The sequence below is a fragment of the Electrophorus electricus genome, chromosome 7, assembly GCF_041902795.1.
Source record: "Electrophorus electricus isolate QZ-2024a chromosome 7, ASM4190279v1, whole genome shotgun sequence".
NCBI classification, from domain to species: Eukaryota; Metazoa; Chordata; class Actinopteri; order Gymnotiformes; family Gymnotidae; genus Electrophorus; species Electrophorus electricus.
Window position 1 is genome coordinate 10,172,527 of NC_137503.1, and position 14,543 is coordinate 10,187,069.

General features: G+C 43.5%; 1 protein-coding gene across 1 annotated transcript in view; it reads left to right on the forward strand.

Moving 5' to 3' along the window:
* Positions 1 to 14,543, forward strand: part of plxna1b (plexin A1b) — a 119,293-nt gene that overhangs the window by 25,523 nt on the left and 79,227 nt on the right. The window contains exon 3 of the mRNA XM_035524095.2: positions 6,049 to 6,231. Coding sequence (XP_035379988.2) covers positions 6,049 to 6,231 — 183 coding nt within the window. The remainder of the gene's footprint in view (positions 1 to 6,048; positions 6,232 to 14,543) is intronic.

Consider the following 14,543-nt stretch of genomic DNA (forward strand, 5'->3'; position numbering starts at 1 on the left):
GGGTGTGTGAAAAGTGTACGTAGGCGTGCACTTTTAAGCACAGCGGAACGCAACTGCTTGCCTGCTCCCGTCACTTCCTTTCTCAGCCCCTCGTCCACCGCCGCGGAGCTTGCTCGCGCAGGCCGGGAATGTGCGTTTGTTGTTGTTGTTGTTGTTATTATTATTATTATTATTATTATTATTATTAATAAACACTTTCCCTTCTTACCACAGCAACTCCCGCAGAAGAGAGATCTGGTGAACATGGGGGGAGATTAGAGAGGCTTGGTTTTTGGTAGCGCAAGCGTGTGCGTGTAGGCTCGCGTCGGAATTTCGGCGGCGGGCCGCTGGGCGCGGCAGCAGATGTGCGTGGCTGAGAGGGGCTGTTGAGGTGCTTATCTGCGTCTCGCACTCTCTCTGCTGTGCAGATTTGAGGGTTTAATCTGTTAAATGGTTTTTCCGTAACACGGGCCGCGTTCGCCGCTCAGCTAAACACTCCAGATTACACGCCTCTGATTGAATTCAGATCCATACTTTACAGTCTCACACACTGCTGCATGCTTATCACACACTGCTGCAATTGCGCGCGCACACGTACAGTCATAAAGATGAAATGCCTGTCTTGCCTCATCTATTCTCTACTTTTTCACAGACTCAGACTGCTGGTACTTTTCAGCCTCTCTCTCAAACACACACACCCCACCCACCCACTTGCAGAAACATTAAATAGGGATGGCAATTCAGGAGGCTAAATAGATTACTATTATTATTATTATTATTATTATTATTATTTTATATTTCCTTTTATTTATTTATATCCTGTGCTGAATCTGGAGTACCAGCACTGGGGTGTGTTGTCTTCACTGGAGCTGTATCCGGCAGTCCTGCATTTGCTGGTATAACGGCACAGCAACAACTTTTATCAAATCATTGGTCACTGGGTGGGCACACAGTTTTAAACGCACCCTTTCTGATCTCAGACTGTATAAGTGCAGTCTCATAAATTCTGAGGGGTTTTGTCAAAGTTGCGCAGACCTGTCCTCCGTCACGTATACATTGTGAACGTTTGGGGGATTTTTACATTTTTTTTGGGCAACATTAGCAGCTGCACTGCAGTGTTTTTCCAGATCAAGTGTGTAGGTTATGACATTCATGTACGCAACACAACGCCTGATTCATTAGCATGCACGAGCCTTTTTGACTGGTGTGAATATCTGTAGAATAAAGTCACAGTGAAATCCAGTCACTGACAAACACATGCACAGACTCTCACTGTGTGAGGAGGGTTTTTGAAGCGACTGTGGTATTTGGGGTATGTGGCTGTGTGCTGGTGTGACATTCCTTAGCTTTACAGGAATATGGGGACTTTAACTGGATGTTCTCGCCACGTACTATGATAGGTACAGGTTTTTTTAAGGTTGTGTGCGCTGAAGTAAGGGTTTTTTGTTTTTTTTTTGGTGTGTGTGTGTGGGGTTATATTTACTAATGGCTACAGTTCTGTGTGTTTATAGTTTATGGTTTCCCAGAGGTGCATGTTTTAAGCAATATGTACCTTATAGCCAACAGAAACACACACTATTTTGTAGTTCTGGACATTAGTGGGTAGCCTTACTGGTTCCGCCCCTAACCTCATTAGTTAGCCATTATTTTGTGTGTGTGTGTTTAAATTAGGGACACACACACACACACACACAGGCAATATAATTAATGGGGAACGTGAAATCACACACAGAAATCATTAACATTCGTAAGCAGTGGTCAGAGCGGCTGTCTTATCCTCGCCAGTTCTGCCTTGGGGCTGCTTTCTTTAAGGCTTGGTTATCTGTGTACTGAATGGCCATGTTTGTGCGTGCTTCCTGGCACGAGGCCCCCAGCCCGTCGGGGCCTCCCTCCAGGGCCGCCTGCCTCCACACCTGACCCAGTGAGAGAGGGCCCCCTCCTACTCCTCAGCCTGTGGCCAGACGTGTGTGTGTGTGTGTGTGTGTGTGTGGGTGAAACTGAAGATGGGGCTGAAAGAAAGAGAGACGTGGCGAGAGAAAGACGAGAGAGACAGCGAGAGAAGGAGAACGTTGAGAAAGCTGGCACTGATGTTTCTCCTGTTTCTCCCGAGCCCTTTAATACCCTGGACTTCGTGTTCCTGTTGACATTATACACACAGTGTCACATACAGAGACTGGAAGTCTATTAACACGCGTGCGCACACACACACACAATAGTACGCCCAACACTCTGCTCCCTGACTTCAATCTAATCCTTCTGCATCCAGCCATGACTTATCATTCTCTCTGCCGCTCTTTACCTGATACACACTCTGCTCACGTCCTCTCACAGCCTCTGTGTGTGTGTGCGTGTATGCGTGCGCATGCGTGGTTGGACCTGAAGCCTGTAGTACAATAGCAGAGTTTGGCTCTAGGCCAGTGATGTACTGGTGTGTATCTCACACTGTGTGTGTGTGTGTGTATACGTCCGTGTGTGTGTGGGGGGGGGGGGGGGGGGCATTGACTGAATGCCAGGGCAGAGAGATTTACCACTCTGCTACCTGCGGTGTATTCCATTGGCTTCATCCTCTAATGCATTGTATTGGCAGCCTGTAGGGCCTGACTAAGTTAAATGGGTGTGTGGGTGTGGGTGTATGTGTGTGTGCGCGCGCGCGCTGCCTTACTTTGTCTTATTCGGTGGTTTGAAGTCCAATTGCTTCAACTGAGAAAAGATGACACAGGAGTGTAAAGGGGAGGCTATTGTAAAGCTTTAGGAATCTGCTACAGAATGTGTGGGCTTCTAGTTTAAAGCCTTAGGTATCTGCTAAACAAGGTTTTGTTCGCCTGTTGCTACATCTTTTATCCTCTTTGCCTTAATGAGTGTGTGCCGAGTTCTAGCTATTAAGTGTCCTCTCACTGCTTACTGAATAGTTTGTATACACCACCTGTACCATGGTCCCATGGTAATGTACTAAACCAATATGTGGAGTGTCTTTTTTCCTGTCTGTGTGTGTCTGTCTGTCTCTGTCTGTCTGTGTGTGTGTCTCTGTCTGTGTGTAAGGTGCCTTGAGAGGGGGTTTGTTAAGTGAACTGATACCCAGCTGACTCTTCCTTTCCTCTTTTTTTGCGCTCTTTTCTTCTGCTCCTTTTCTTCTGGCTCTTCCTGCCAGGAGCCCTAGAGCCCTCTGGATAGATTAGGAGAGACGGAGGGAATTGGGGTGAAAGGAGATGTGGGGGGGGGGGGGGGGGGGGTTTGATATGGCTTGTGCTGCCAGCAATGGCTTAGAGTACATACCACACACACACACGTATGCAGCGTGGTAGAGAATGCAAACATAGGGAAGGGAATAACAAGAAAAGGAGCGAGTGTATGAAGGCTGTGTGTGCGCTTTTACGGGTCAGTCTGATTCTGGTCTCTGATGAGTCGTGTCCTGCTCTTTTCACCACTCTGATTCAGAGGCCCCACACCAGGTTCAGAGTTCCAGTGGGCCAGTACGTGCACTAGAAGCCCTGTGGGATATGGAGTATTTTGGCAAAAGCGTTTGTGAATATTTTCACTGATACGATGTGAAAATGCAGCATGGCTAGCCAAGATGGCACAGAATTTTAGATATTTTTCTAAGCACACTGTGAAGTGCTTGATTTTTAGAGCTGCGTACTCTTTAATTGGGATGCATTAATTGGTGCCTTTGTCAGTTTTATGTAGGCATGGCTGATGTGAAAGATTAGCATACAAAATTTGGTGCAGTATTAAAACGCTACTTTTTCAAGAGTTGTTTAAAACATTTCAAATGGGTTCCAAGGGCAGTTGAAATGGCAGTAAACATTGGCTACAGTCATACAGAGCATTTCTATTTTTATATTCTTGACCTTTGACCCTTGAACTTTTAACTTTTTAAATAGTTTTTTTTTTTTTATCATTGAGGCAGTTTGGAATGTTTTAACTTGAAAAAATGATCACATAAAGAAGAAGCAACATGCTGCAATGTTACATGGCTAGATTTCTGAATGGATATTAAGTTTAGTTGTACACTATGATGGATCTGCCTATGGGGACAGAACATTTCACAAACCATTTGGCTCAAAACTCTGTTTATGGAATGCTATTCATAATCTAAATCCGTCCATGGGAATCCATTATTAATAGACTTGTTTTTACAATAAAAAAATATGGCTTTTGCTGAATGGAAATCTGCCTTCAACCAGTGAATCCTAAATTCCATCAGCACAGGTGAAGGACGTGTCTGTTTGGATTTTGTAGTAATGCAACGACAAAATCTTTAATCATTCATAGAAATAAAATAAGATAAAATAAAATCAGTCAAGAATAATTAGCTAGCAAACTGAAAAGAGCCAAACTACAGCTTGCCTAGGCTGCCTATGCATGCATGCGCGCATATAGATAGATAGATAGATAGATAGATAGATAGATAGATATAATATTCTTCTTTTTTTTTCCCCTCCTGAATTTACTGTTTGCCTGCTCATTGCATCAGCCACCGCTGCCAGGGTGCTTATGGACATGAAGACACTGATTTCCTCTCGCGCTTTTCAGCAAGACGGGCTCAGGGGTGTCGCGTGCGTCTTCAGCGCGCCACTTTTACGCGCGCGACAGCCGTCACCACTTACGTAACGCGCCAGACGTGGCTAGCTAAATAGCTAGCTACATTTTTCAACGCTCTGTTTCAATTTCAATATGTGGCTATGGTTCTTTAATTAATTTCTTAATTATATGTAAGCAGTTATACGGATACATTTGATGAAGCAGTTATTTATCTTACAAAAGCTAGGTAGGACTCGGAAGGGTAACGGTAAAGAGCGGGACTCTTGTCTCACCAGGGCTGGTTTGAGAGGAGCATAATCGGTTCCTATTCTTGCCGTTAGATATATTTAAAAAGAAACTGAGCAATGAACGGGGTTGAATGGAGCTAAACGGCTAAAAACGAAGAATTAACAGTTTCTCCCCGCTTGCCCAGAATCATATTTTAATTTTGGAAAGCAGGATCATGTACTGGACTAAAATAGAAAAGAAGACGGGTTCTGGGCAGTAACGCTGCCACTGAGCTGGTTAATTGGTGAGCTGACGCTGGAGTAGCTGAAATGTTATAGCGTCCTACTATCCAAAACCCATTTGTCGTATATAAAAAAACGAAATATACGGCTAAGGTTTCTTTGACATATTTGGGCAATACACACTTCTGCTTTCCGAAATTAAAGGCCAGGTGGTGAGACGCTTGATTTTTCTTCCCCCCCCCCCCCCGTTAAGATCAATTCACAGATTCATCATGTAGCGTCTCTAGCATTCGACAAACTGGAAACCATTACAGAGCGGCACTTCTCTCTACAAATAATCTGGTTTCACTTCCTGCTAGTCGAATTTTTAAGCATTTGTTTTAATAAAACACATATAACTTACACAAGTCTTTTTTTTAAAGTATACATTTTTAGTATGCATTTGTTGTTAGCTGTGGCTGAAATAGCCGCTGACGCTAGGAACCGAGGTATGTTTCTCCTAAGAAACTTGGGAGATGCCCCATTTTCTGTGGTATATTCTGACCATGTCACTTATGAAACTTGCATGAAATTTTGTATGCAGTTACTGGGCGAAATGAGGCTTTGTAGTAATAGTTAATAGTAGTTTTGGAATAATATTAATTACCACATAACATGGTTAGCATCTAATATGTAAGGGAGGTCTGTAAAGGATCCAAGCATTTTTTTTAGTTTTTATTTATTTATTTTTTATTTTGTATTTTGTAGTAGTAGTAGTAGTAGTCGTAGTATTAATCTGAAACAGCATTGAGCTCTGAAGGGAAAAAAACATTATTCACCATAAACCCAAGTCTACTTTCTTTTGTTGTTTTCACAATACATGGTTGTCTGTTTTCTGCAATACAGCTAACCTGACTTTTCTATATTGCACAACCATAATAAATAACAATGGGGGGGTGTATGTGTATATGTATATGTTTGTTTTTATTGATCTTAACCTTTCCTCACTCTGCTGGGACTTCTGTTTTGGAATAGCTCATGCACAACATCCCCCATGTTCACATACAGTAGACTAATCTTCTCTCTTTCTCTTTTGCAGCCTCTGCAGATTGATGATAATTTCTGTGGGCAGGACTTCAACCAACCTCTTGGGGGCACTAGCACAATTGAGGGCATCCCCCTCTTCATTGACAAGGATGATGGAATGACCTCTGTAGCGGCGTATGATTACCATGGGAACACCGTGGTTTTCACTGGCACACGCACTGGCCGACTGAAGAAGGTAAGGAATGACTCCCAGTGACTGTCTGTCTGTCTCTCTCACTCTCTCTGTCTCTCTCTCGCACGCTCTCTCTCTCTCTCTCTCTCTCTCTCTGTCTCTCTCATTCCCACACACTCCCTTTTCTCTCCCTTCCCCATAATTGTGTTGTGAAAAGAATTTTCCTATTGACTGTACAGGACCATTTTCTTGAAGTGGGCTGTCTTTCTCATGGTGCTTGCCTGTGTTTGAGCATAGTCTTTACCAAACCACAGGGTCACAGTGTTAATGCTCTTTTATGTGTGGTGACTGACTGTGACCCTGATGGCGGTCTGCACTTCTAACACTCCTGCCCCAGCTAATTAAGGTGAAGCAGGCGGTATCAGATAGGGCACAGTAGGACTAGAATCACAACTAAGGATTGGATAGGATACCAGAATTAATGATAATAGGCAAAATCATAAAAATATAAAAACCAATGGTGCTTGTACCCTTTCAATGGCTAGATGATGACAATTTAAATTGATATTGAACTGATTTCCACCATATAATGACATTTTATCTACGTATTCATACAGAGTCCATGACTTGATACATTTTACCCCACAATAATATTTTAAAGTATTGGAGAAAAAAGATTGAATAGGTCACTTCATAAACCCCTCATAAATGTCATAGATTTTTGGTTCTGTATCTCTTCTACTTATTCAACAGATTTGCTATATTCAACACTTGCCTACTTTGCGAATATCTGTTTGCCAGTAGCTGTTACTTCAACCAAATACTCCCCTGTTCACTTTGTTTGACCTTTTCATGCAAGGTGAAGTAGTTCATCTCCCATGTCCCCAACTGTTGCTCATACTCACCTATACCTTTGATGCTTTTGATATTGCAATATTGACTTTTTTAATATAGATTTTTTTGTTGAAGTATTGAATTTATTATAAAGTTAAAACTCCAAAGCCCTACATTTTAAAATCTTACACTAAATATTTTTTTGATAAATATGATTGTACTGTTATGACTATGATAAATGAAATAAACGACTTCTGGTATTTTATAAAGAAATGCTGAAATGCAGAGCCTTCTGCAGCAGTCTTCCTGCAGAGCACAGGGACAACATCTATGAACCATGGCAGAGGGAAAGGAGAACTCTTAACAGTTCTCTGAACTATGGGCAGAGATACCTGTATGTGTATGTGTGTGTGTGTAATGTCCTTTTTTCTCTTTTTAATGTGATTAAATTTTTTGGTATTGGTGCATTTTAAACATTTCCTGTATGTTAAGAATAATGTATTTACTGTGATAATGTGGAAAGCACATTATCACCTTCAATGATATGGGAAATTTATCAAAAACCATGATTAATGTTAGTATATTCCATCCTTAGTATTGAACTGCATGAAGGTGGGCCTGTGGGAGGAAGGCTCTCATTTTGCAGTTGATGTAACAAACATTTGGTAGGGTATGCCAACTAAGGCCAAGTCTAGTTCATTAGTGCCTCTAGCTTCTTTGAGCTGTTCCTTTCTGCCGAATGTGTATCAGAGGAGCAATTGTCCTTCAGTAGAGCAACAAAGCCCCGTGCTTTGGTAGTGTAACGATACAGATCTACAGGCTTAAACACACAGGTCTGTGAATGACATTGTGTGCATCTCTGAGTGTACATGTCTATGCAGGGGTGGGTGTCCATACAGACCCTGTCATTCTCTCTCTCTCTCTCTCTCTCTCTCTCTCCACCTTACGGCTTTGTACACGCTACGCATCCTTCCTTATGGTGTTATGGTTCCACAGGTTATGGTGTGCTATCTGTGTCGTCATCCATCCTTTTAGATCAGCTAGACGATCACCAAATTTTTATTTTTTTTTAAAGCAACTTGAAGTCGCTGAGATCACTTTATTTTTTCCTGGGGCAGAAGGTGCTAGAAGTGTTTTGCACATGTTAAAGGAGTGCTAATAGGAGAGCTGTCGGCCTCTGTTGTCTTCTCATATTGCCTCTGCTAACGTCATACTGCCTCTGCTAGTTGCTCGGCCTACTTCCGTTAGCTGCTCAAACTGACACGACTCGTATGGAAAAGCTATATAAGTCCTGTACATAGCAAGCGAATATTTCCATATTCACATATGGTAGAGTCATCCTATACCATTTTCATTATGTTTTGTGTACGAGCGCGGGTGGGTGTGCATGCGTGTGTGTGTGTGGGGGGGTGGGGGGGGGTGGAGGAGAGCTGGGTAGAAGAGGAAGAGATTACTGAGGCGTCACATGATGGATTCACCGAGATGTGAAATGGAGGACAGACTGTGGCCAATACCCAGGGAGAGAGAGAGATGAAGAGGCTACTAGGAGATTCAAGATGGAGATGGAGTTAAAATGGAGCTCTGTTTTGGTTTATTGTTGTTGTTTTTTTTATTTTTATTTTATTTATTCATTTTTTAGTGAACTGTACTATTTGCGCTCTCCTCAACTTCAGATTTTAAATATTTCCATTCCTCTCTGAACACACACTCAAGCATACACAGGTCATTTTCTGTCCTTCTCATTCTGTGCATCCAAGTGCTTCTTCATGTACTCGCTGGGCCCTCTCCTGTGACAGCCTCTCCTCTGCTCACCGTGTGGGCCTCTTGATTGCCTGGACCTCGGAGAGCTCTTCAATCAGGCTCAGCGCGCTGAAGTCCTGCCTGGCCAAGTGGCCCTCTGAGTGGGTAGACCTTGGCCACTGATTGGGTCCTCACCGGCCATCGAGCAACTCTGCCCTCTTTTAATAGAGCTGTTGTGCGAGAGACAGCGAGTAAGAGTGCATGGGAGGGACGAAAGGAGAGAGCCGTGGAATTAACTGGACCTACGTTTTTTAAAACCAAACATTTCCGGGCATAGGGTGTGGTGGTATGCTGTCTGGGCGACTGTGGTGGAGCAGCCCAGGTGCTGTGGCCTCCAGGTGGGTGTGCCTTTGTTACGGGTGGTGAGGGGCAAAGCTGCTCCCAGGGTACTCTGTCTGAGCTTAGCGTGCTTCTGCTCAGCCGGAGAACAGATGGAGACATGGCCTGCACAGCACAGCTCTCCAGACAGACTAAGACAGACAGGAAAACACACACACACACACCCTTCAGCCAGACAACCAGTCATGCAATTATACCTCTGCACCCTCCCCCGCCACACACGCCATGATAAACATATACACAGATGCATGCTGTTGTCTGGAAAACTTTCAGCTAGTTATGTCTTTTGTCTTTCTCTGTAGGTGACTGTCCTCAATGTCCTTTGTCATTTTTATTTCTATCACTGTCTCTCTGCCTCTCTCACTCACACGCACACGCACGCTCACACTGTGTCTGACTCTCTCTTGCTTGCTCTCTTCCCTCCTGTAGTGTTTGAGTGGGTTGAGTAGGTCATTCCGACACATTGTTTTCTGAGTAAATGGCGTCACTGTCATCCTGAATTACTCCAGTCAAGCGCACGCTGCGTGTTTGTCTCTAGCTCTCTCTATATGGTAACCCTCGTTCCCTCTCCTGCTCTTCCTCTTGGTAATAAGGCTGTTAATTATAGCCCTATGTTCTCATTAATATTAATACAGTCTGCCTCTCAAATAATGAGGAGCTTCTGGTTTCCCCTGTAATCACATGAATGTCTCCTTTCATTCGATCAAGGAGCTTGTCACTGTTGCCATTACGGTCACTATAGCAAACCGCTATCAGTTCTACAGCAGCAGTGGCCACGTGTGATTTTTTGGGGGGTGTGAAACTGACAGACTCACCGTCTCTGCAAAAATGTGACTCTTTTATTTATATTTAATCCCAACAGTGGGGTGGGAGTTTACAGGTGTGTGTGTGTGTGTGTGTGTGTGTGTGTGTGTGTGTGTGTGTGTGTTGCTCTCCTTCCCTCACTTACACACAAACACTAGTAAAGTAAGAGTAAGGGTTTGTTCTGGCCTCAGTGAAGAAAAATGATGTGCACTTTAATACCATTTTAACTCTCAGAACAGTAATGGCTCTTGAAAACGCAAAATAATGGACTGGCGATCTGTTATTCAATCATTTTATCACTGTGTGTATTCTCATACACAGTAGACAGCAGACAAGTATTGCAGATCTAGAGGCCTACTCTGTGTCAAAGGTCCCTTCTGAGCCGCTCTTGTCCAGAGGGTTATCACTTTTATATGATATAAACACTGATCTAATTCCTTTATTAGTTGTGTTGTCATGACTGCTGTTATACTGGCATTCTACTGACCTGCTTTGTTTGTGTGTGTGTGTGTGTGTGTGTGTGTGTGTGTGTGTGTGTGTGTGTGTGTGTGTGTGTGAGAAAGAAAAGCAGCAAAATGTGCATACCGTGTTTCATTAATTTATTGATTTGCTCCAGTGAGCTTCTGTGCAAGTAACTAAAGGACCATGCCCTTGGAAAACCCATCCCTCCCGTTCTGCTCAGACATATCCCTCTTCTTGCCTTTACCAAAGCTCTGGAGTGTTCACTCGGTCAGTGAATGCTATTTCTGCTTCTAATATACATACATTCAGAAATGGCACGCAGACACAAATGAATCCCATTCCACACGCGGAATGAAGCCACTAGTGCCCATCTTTCTTTTCTTTTTAATGGCGCTCTCGTTTAGCCAACACATCAGAGAGTGAGGGAACAGGATCCCCCTCTGCTGGGGTGGCAAGGCCCCTCTCAGTGGGTCTAATCTGTCAACATGTAGAGAAGTGGAGGGACTCATGAATAATGGAGCAGGAATAGCTCTGCTGGACTGCGTTTGTTTAAGCATGGACCCAGCAGCACGTGGGCTCAGCCTTACAGACAGTATGGTGGTATGGAACACACATGTTCTAGTCTTACTTTATTGGGACTTGTGCAGTCCAGAAACATGTATTTAATTCATTTATTCACTTTATTATTTGTGAAATGCACGCGCGCGCACACACACACACACACACACACACACACACACACACACACACACACACACACACACACGTGCATGCACCCAGAGACCAAAGCAATTACTTAAATGCTTTGCTCTGTGGCGCACAGTCCAAAGGAGAGGCCATAATTGGAGCTGCAGAGGTAAATTACCTTTGGCCCAGAGTGAGACAGACCCACACACACACACACACACACACACACACACACACACACAGTTGAGCAATAATAGATCTTCAGACCATTGCTCTAAACTTCCCACCTCCATAATTAGTGTTTCAGTGTTTAAGCGATCCAGTTTTAGGCAGCAACAGCATGCAGACACACACTAATACATGCTGTCGTACACAGCAACCCACTCTGACTCTGCTCTACACCTCTGCACACTGTTTGGCTGACACGTCCAATAACAATGCATATCTATGTCCAGTTAAAGTGCTCTACAAAACAACTAGAGCCTTGGAATAAGTCACTGCTGGACTGTTAACGGTCATGTCTTCATTTTGTATGGGCCAAATTTCAGATGGGGAGTATTCACAGCAGGCAGTCTGTGCCACGCCTGAGCATGTTGGACCCTTAAGTCCAGTTGGTTTGACTAGTGTGATTGCTCCCTTCCAGCTGTCTGCTGGAACAGGTGGGCTCGGCCGTGCTAACGCATGGCATAAGGCAGCTGAGCCTTGTGTTAGCATGCCCTTAATTTCAGATTCTTAAACAACCTCAGAAACCACATCTTTACCTCATTATTTACTCAACCTGCATCCTGGACAATGTGGTGCTCATAACCCTGTCTGTAGTGGGGCTGGTCTGGAGTGAACTCTAAATCCCATAAACCTCAGCTTTCTCTCTAAACAAGCCCAAATTCCTCCCTTCGTTGGCCTGGATTTGCAGGGCTCAGTGTTGCCTGACATTTTTCCCAGCACTAGTCTGCAAGGCTGTGTTGGGAACCTCGGCCAGATGAGGAGCCCAGCGTGTGTGGCCCTCTGCAGCTTGGCCCCAGGGCTGCAGTGCACAGGTTTCAGAGTCACTTTCCAAAGGCCTTTTGGTTTTTGCTCTTTCTTTTCTCCTCCTCCCTTTCCCCTCTTCAGCAACTCATTACCTTGACGAGTACAGAAATAGTATTTAATCCTGACAGGGATCAAATTATCGCTCCTAATTAATCTGGGGAAAAAAGACCTCTTGCAGTATAGGCACTTTTGTATGTTAATCTGCCTAGCTGTTACTTGCAGAATTAAATGAAATGATTTCCTTTTTGATTGAATTGTATTTTGATTATAGGATTAAAAGCATTGCTGGCTATGTATCTTCAGCAGTGTGGTTCTCTCACTCCTCTCTTTTGCTAATCTCTTAAGGGCTTTTCTGCGGGTGTGAGATTCAATATTAAAATTGGTTGTAACTGGGCTTTAAACACATGCATGTAGTATGTGAATTTGAAACAAGCTTGCACTAAATTGAAGAGGTTATGGGTGTAACCAAAGAAAAGTTTTCCTCTTGTCTGTTAATCTCCAACTCTGAGTGATTTGGGGCTGCCTAGGGTTCATTTTGCGGTAGGTGATCTAGACAATGGTAATGCAAATTGTAATTATTTTGTTAGGATGTTTTTCTTTCTTTCTTTCTTTCTTTCTCTCTCTCTCTCTCTCTCTCTCTCTCTCTCTCTCTCTCTCTTTCTCTCTGTCCTCTTCAAGTCTTCTGTAGATTGTCATTTATTTAATGCAAATTCATATTTTTTGTCAGTGAATATGAATGTCATTTGGACATTTTGTTGATTGTCAGGAGTTGAAAGTACATTTGTGTGTGGGGGGGTGTTTTTTCCCTTAATAGTTAGTCAGCATGATTATCACATGGTTGTCATATGCCACCAGTTGCTCAAGGTTCACACTGTCTGAAACGCAGACAGACTCACAAAGAACGCTGTGTGTCTGGTACTTCTGAGTATTATGCCTGGAGTGTGATATAATGCACCACAGTCACCCAAATTGAAACCCCCAGTAACAAAATTCTATCTTTTATCTTTGAGTTTTAATTTTGTCCTTTTTTTCCCTCAGTCCTGGATGGCTGTGCTCAGGGACTGAATGCAGAGTATTTGGAGTGGACAGAGTGGAGCACAGCTACAGAGAGTGAACGCAGGGTGTGTTGAGAGGACAGAGTGGATCTCAGCTACTGAGAGTGAAAGCTTGTCATCTGTTCATTTCAGCTTTTCATCCGCACTAAAATATTCATGATTATCCTGTTCTGACTGCCCCCTCTGAGGAGCTTTTTAATTCTCGTCACAAACACGTATGCACACGTGTGTGCACACTATATACACACACACACACACACACACACACGTGCTGCTGCTGCCAGGCAGATATGTAGAGAGCTGTGGTTTAGCTATATTTTATTCAGCTCTCAATGCTGCATTTTCTGCATTGTGTGTGTGTGTGTGTGAGAAACACACACAAGCAGAGTTTGGTGGAAATAGGCTATGTTCTCTTCAGGCTGAGTGCTGTATTGGCCTGGACTGGAATATGAATGCTTCAAGCAGCCTATCCGGATTTCCACTATCCTGTATTTGCTCCAGAATAAGGTGTGCTGAATTACTCTCCTCTCCTTTTCTCCTCTCCTCTCCTGTTCTCTCCTCTCCTCCTTCAGGCACTTCTGTCCATCCTAAATGAGAGGTGATAAAGGAACAGAAGGATTGAGTTTCCATCCGCCTCAAGCCTTCCTGTTCTTCTAGTATTTCGGTCTTCACACATTCATCATCTCTCTTTCTGTCTCCTGGTTCTCTTACTCTCTTTTCTCTAACATTCTCTCACTCTTTCCTTTCTGTCCCCCACCTTCCTTTTCTCCATCCTATTGTTTCTATGGTAACAGCAAGGATAGTGGTGTTGTCAGATCTGCTCAGGTAGAATTCCACAGGATTGGTCTTAGTTTGGGGGGTGGGGGGTGTAACCTGAACATTTGGTAGTGGAGTAAGGGGGGCTTTTATTCTTTTGGTGTCACGTTTGCACTTGTCCACATATCTAAAACACAAGCACATGCATACAGCATACCTTCTCATGTCCTAACGTATCAAGGTTGTGTATATCTGTGTGAATCATGTAATTGTGCAAAATGTGCAGATATTTGCAGAGTTTGCACAGGCAGAAAGCTTAACTATTATAATTAGCTGTGTGTGTCCATGTTAATGGGTTAAAAGAGAAACTGCACTGGCAGCAAGCTTGCTTATCCTGCTTTATTGGGTACTTTTTGCCTGACCACATTTTCTGTACAGAGGTGTGTGTGTGTGTGTGTGTTCATCTGTCCTCCTGGGATATACAGAACTGCAGTCAGGCTTGACTTTCGTTGCAAAGAAACAGCCATTATAGTGATCTGCCATCTCTGTCCTTTTAACATAAGGGACTGTTCTTACCCACGCTAATGTGCTCTCTCTCTCTCACACACT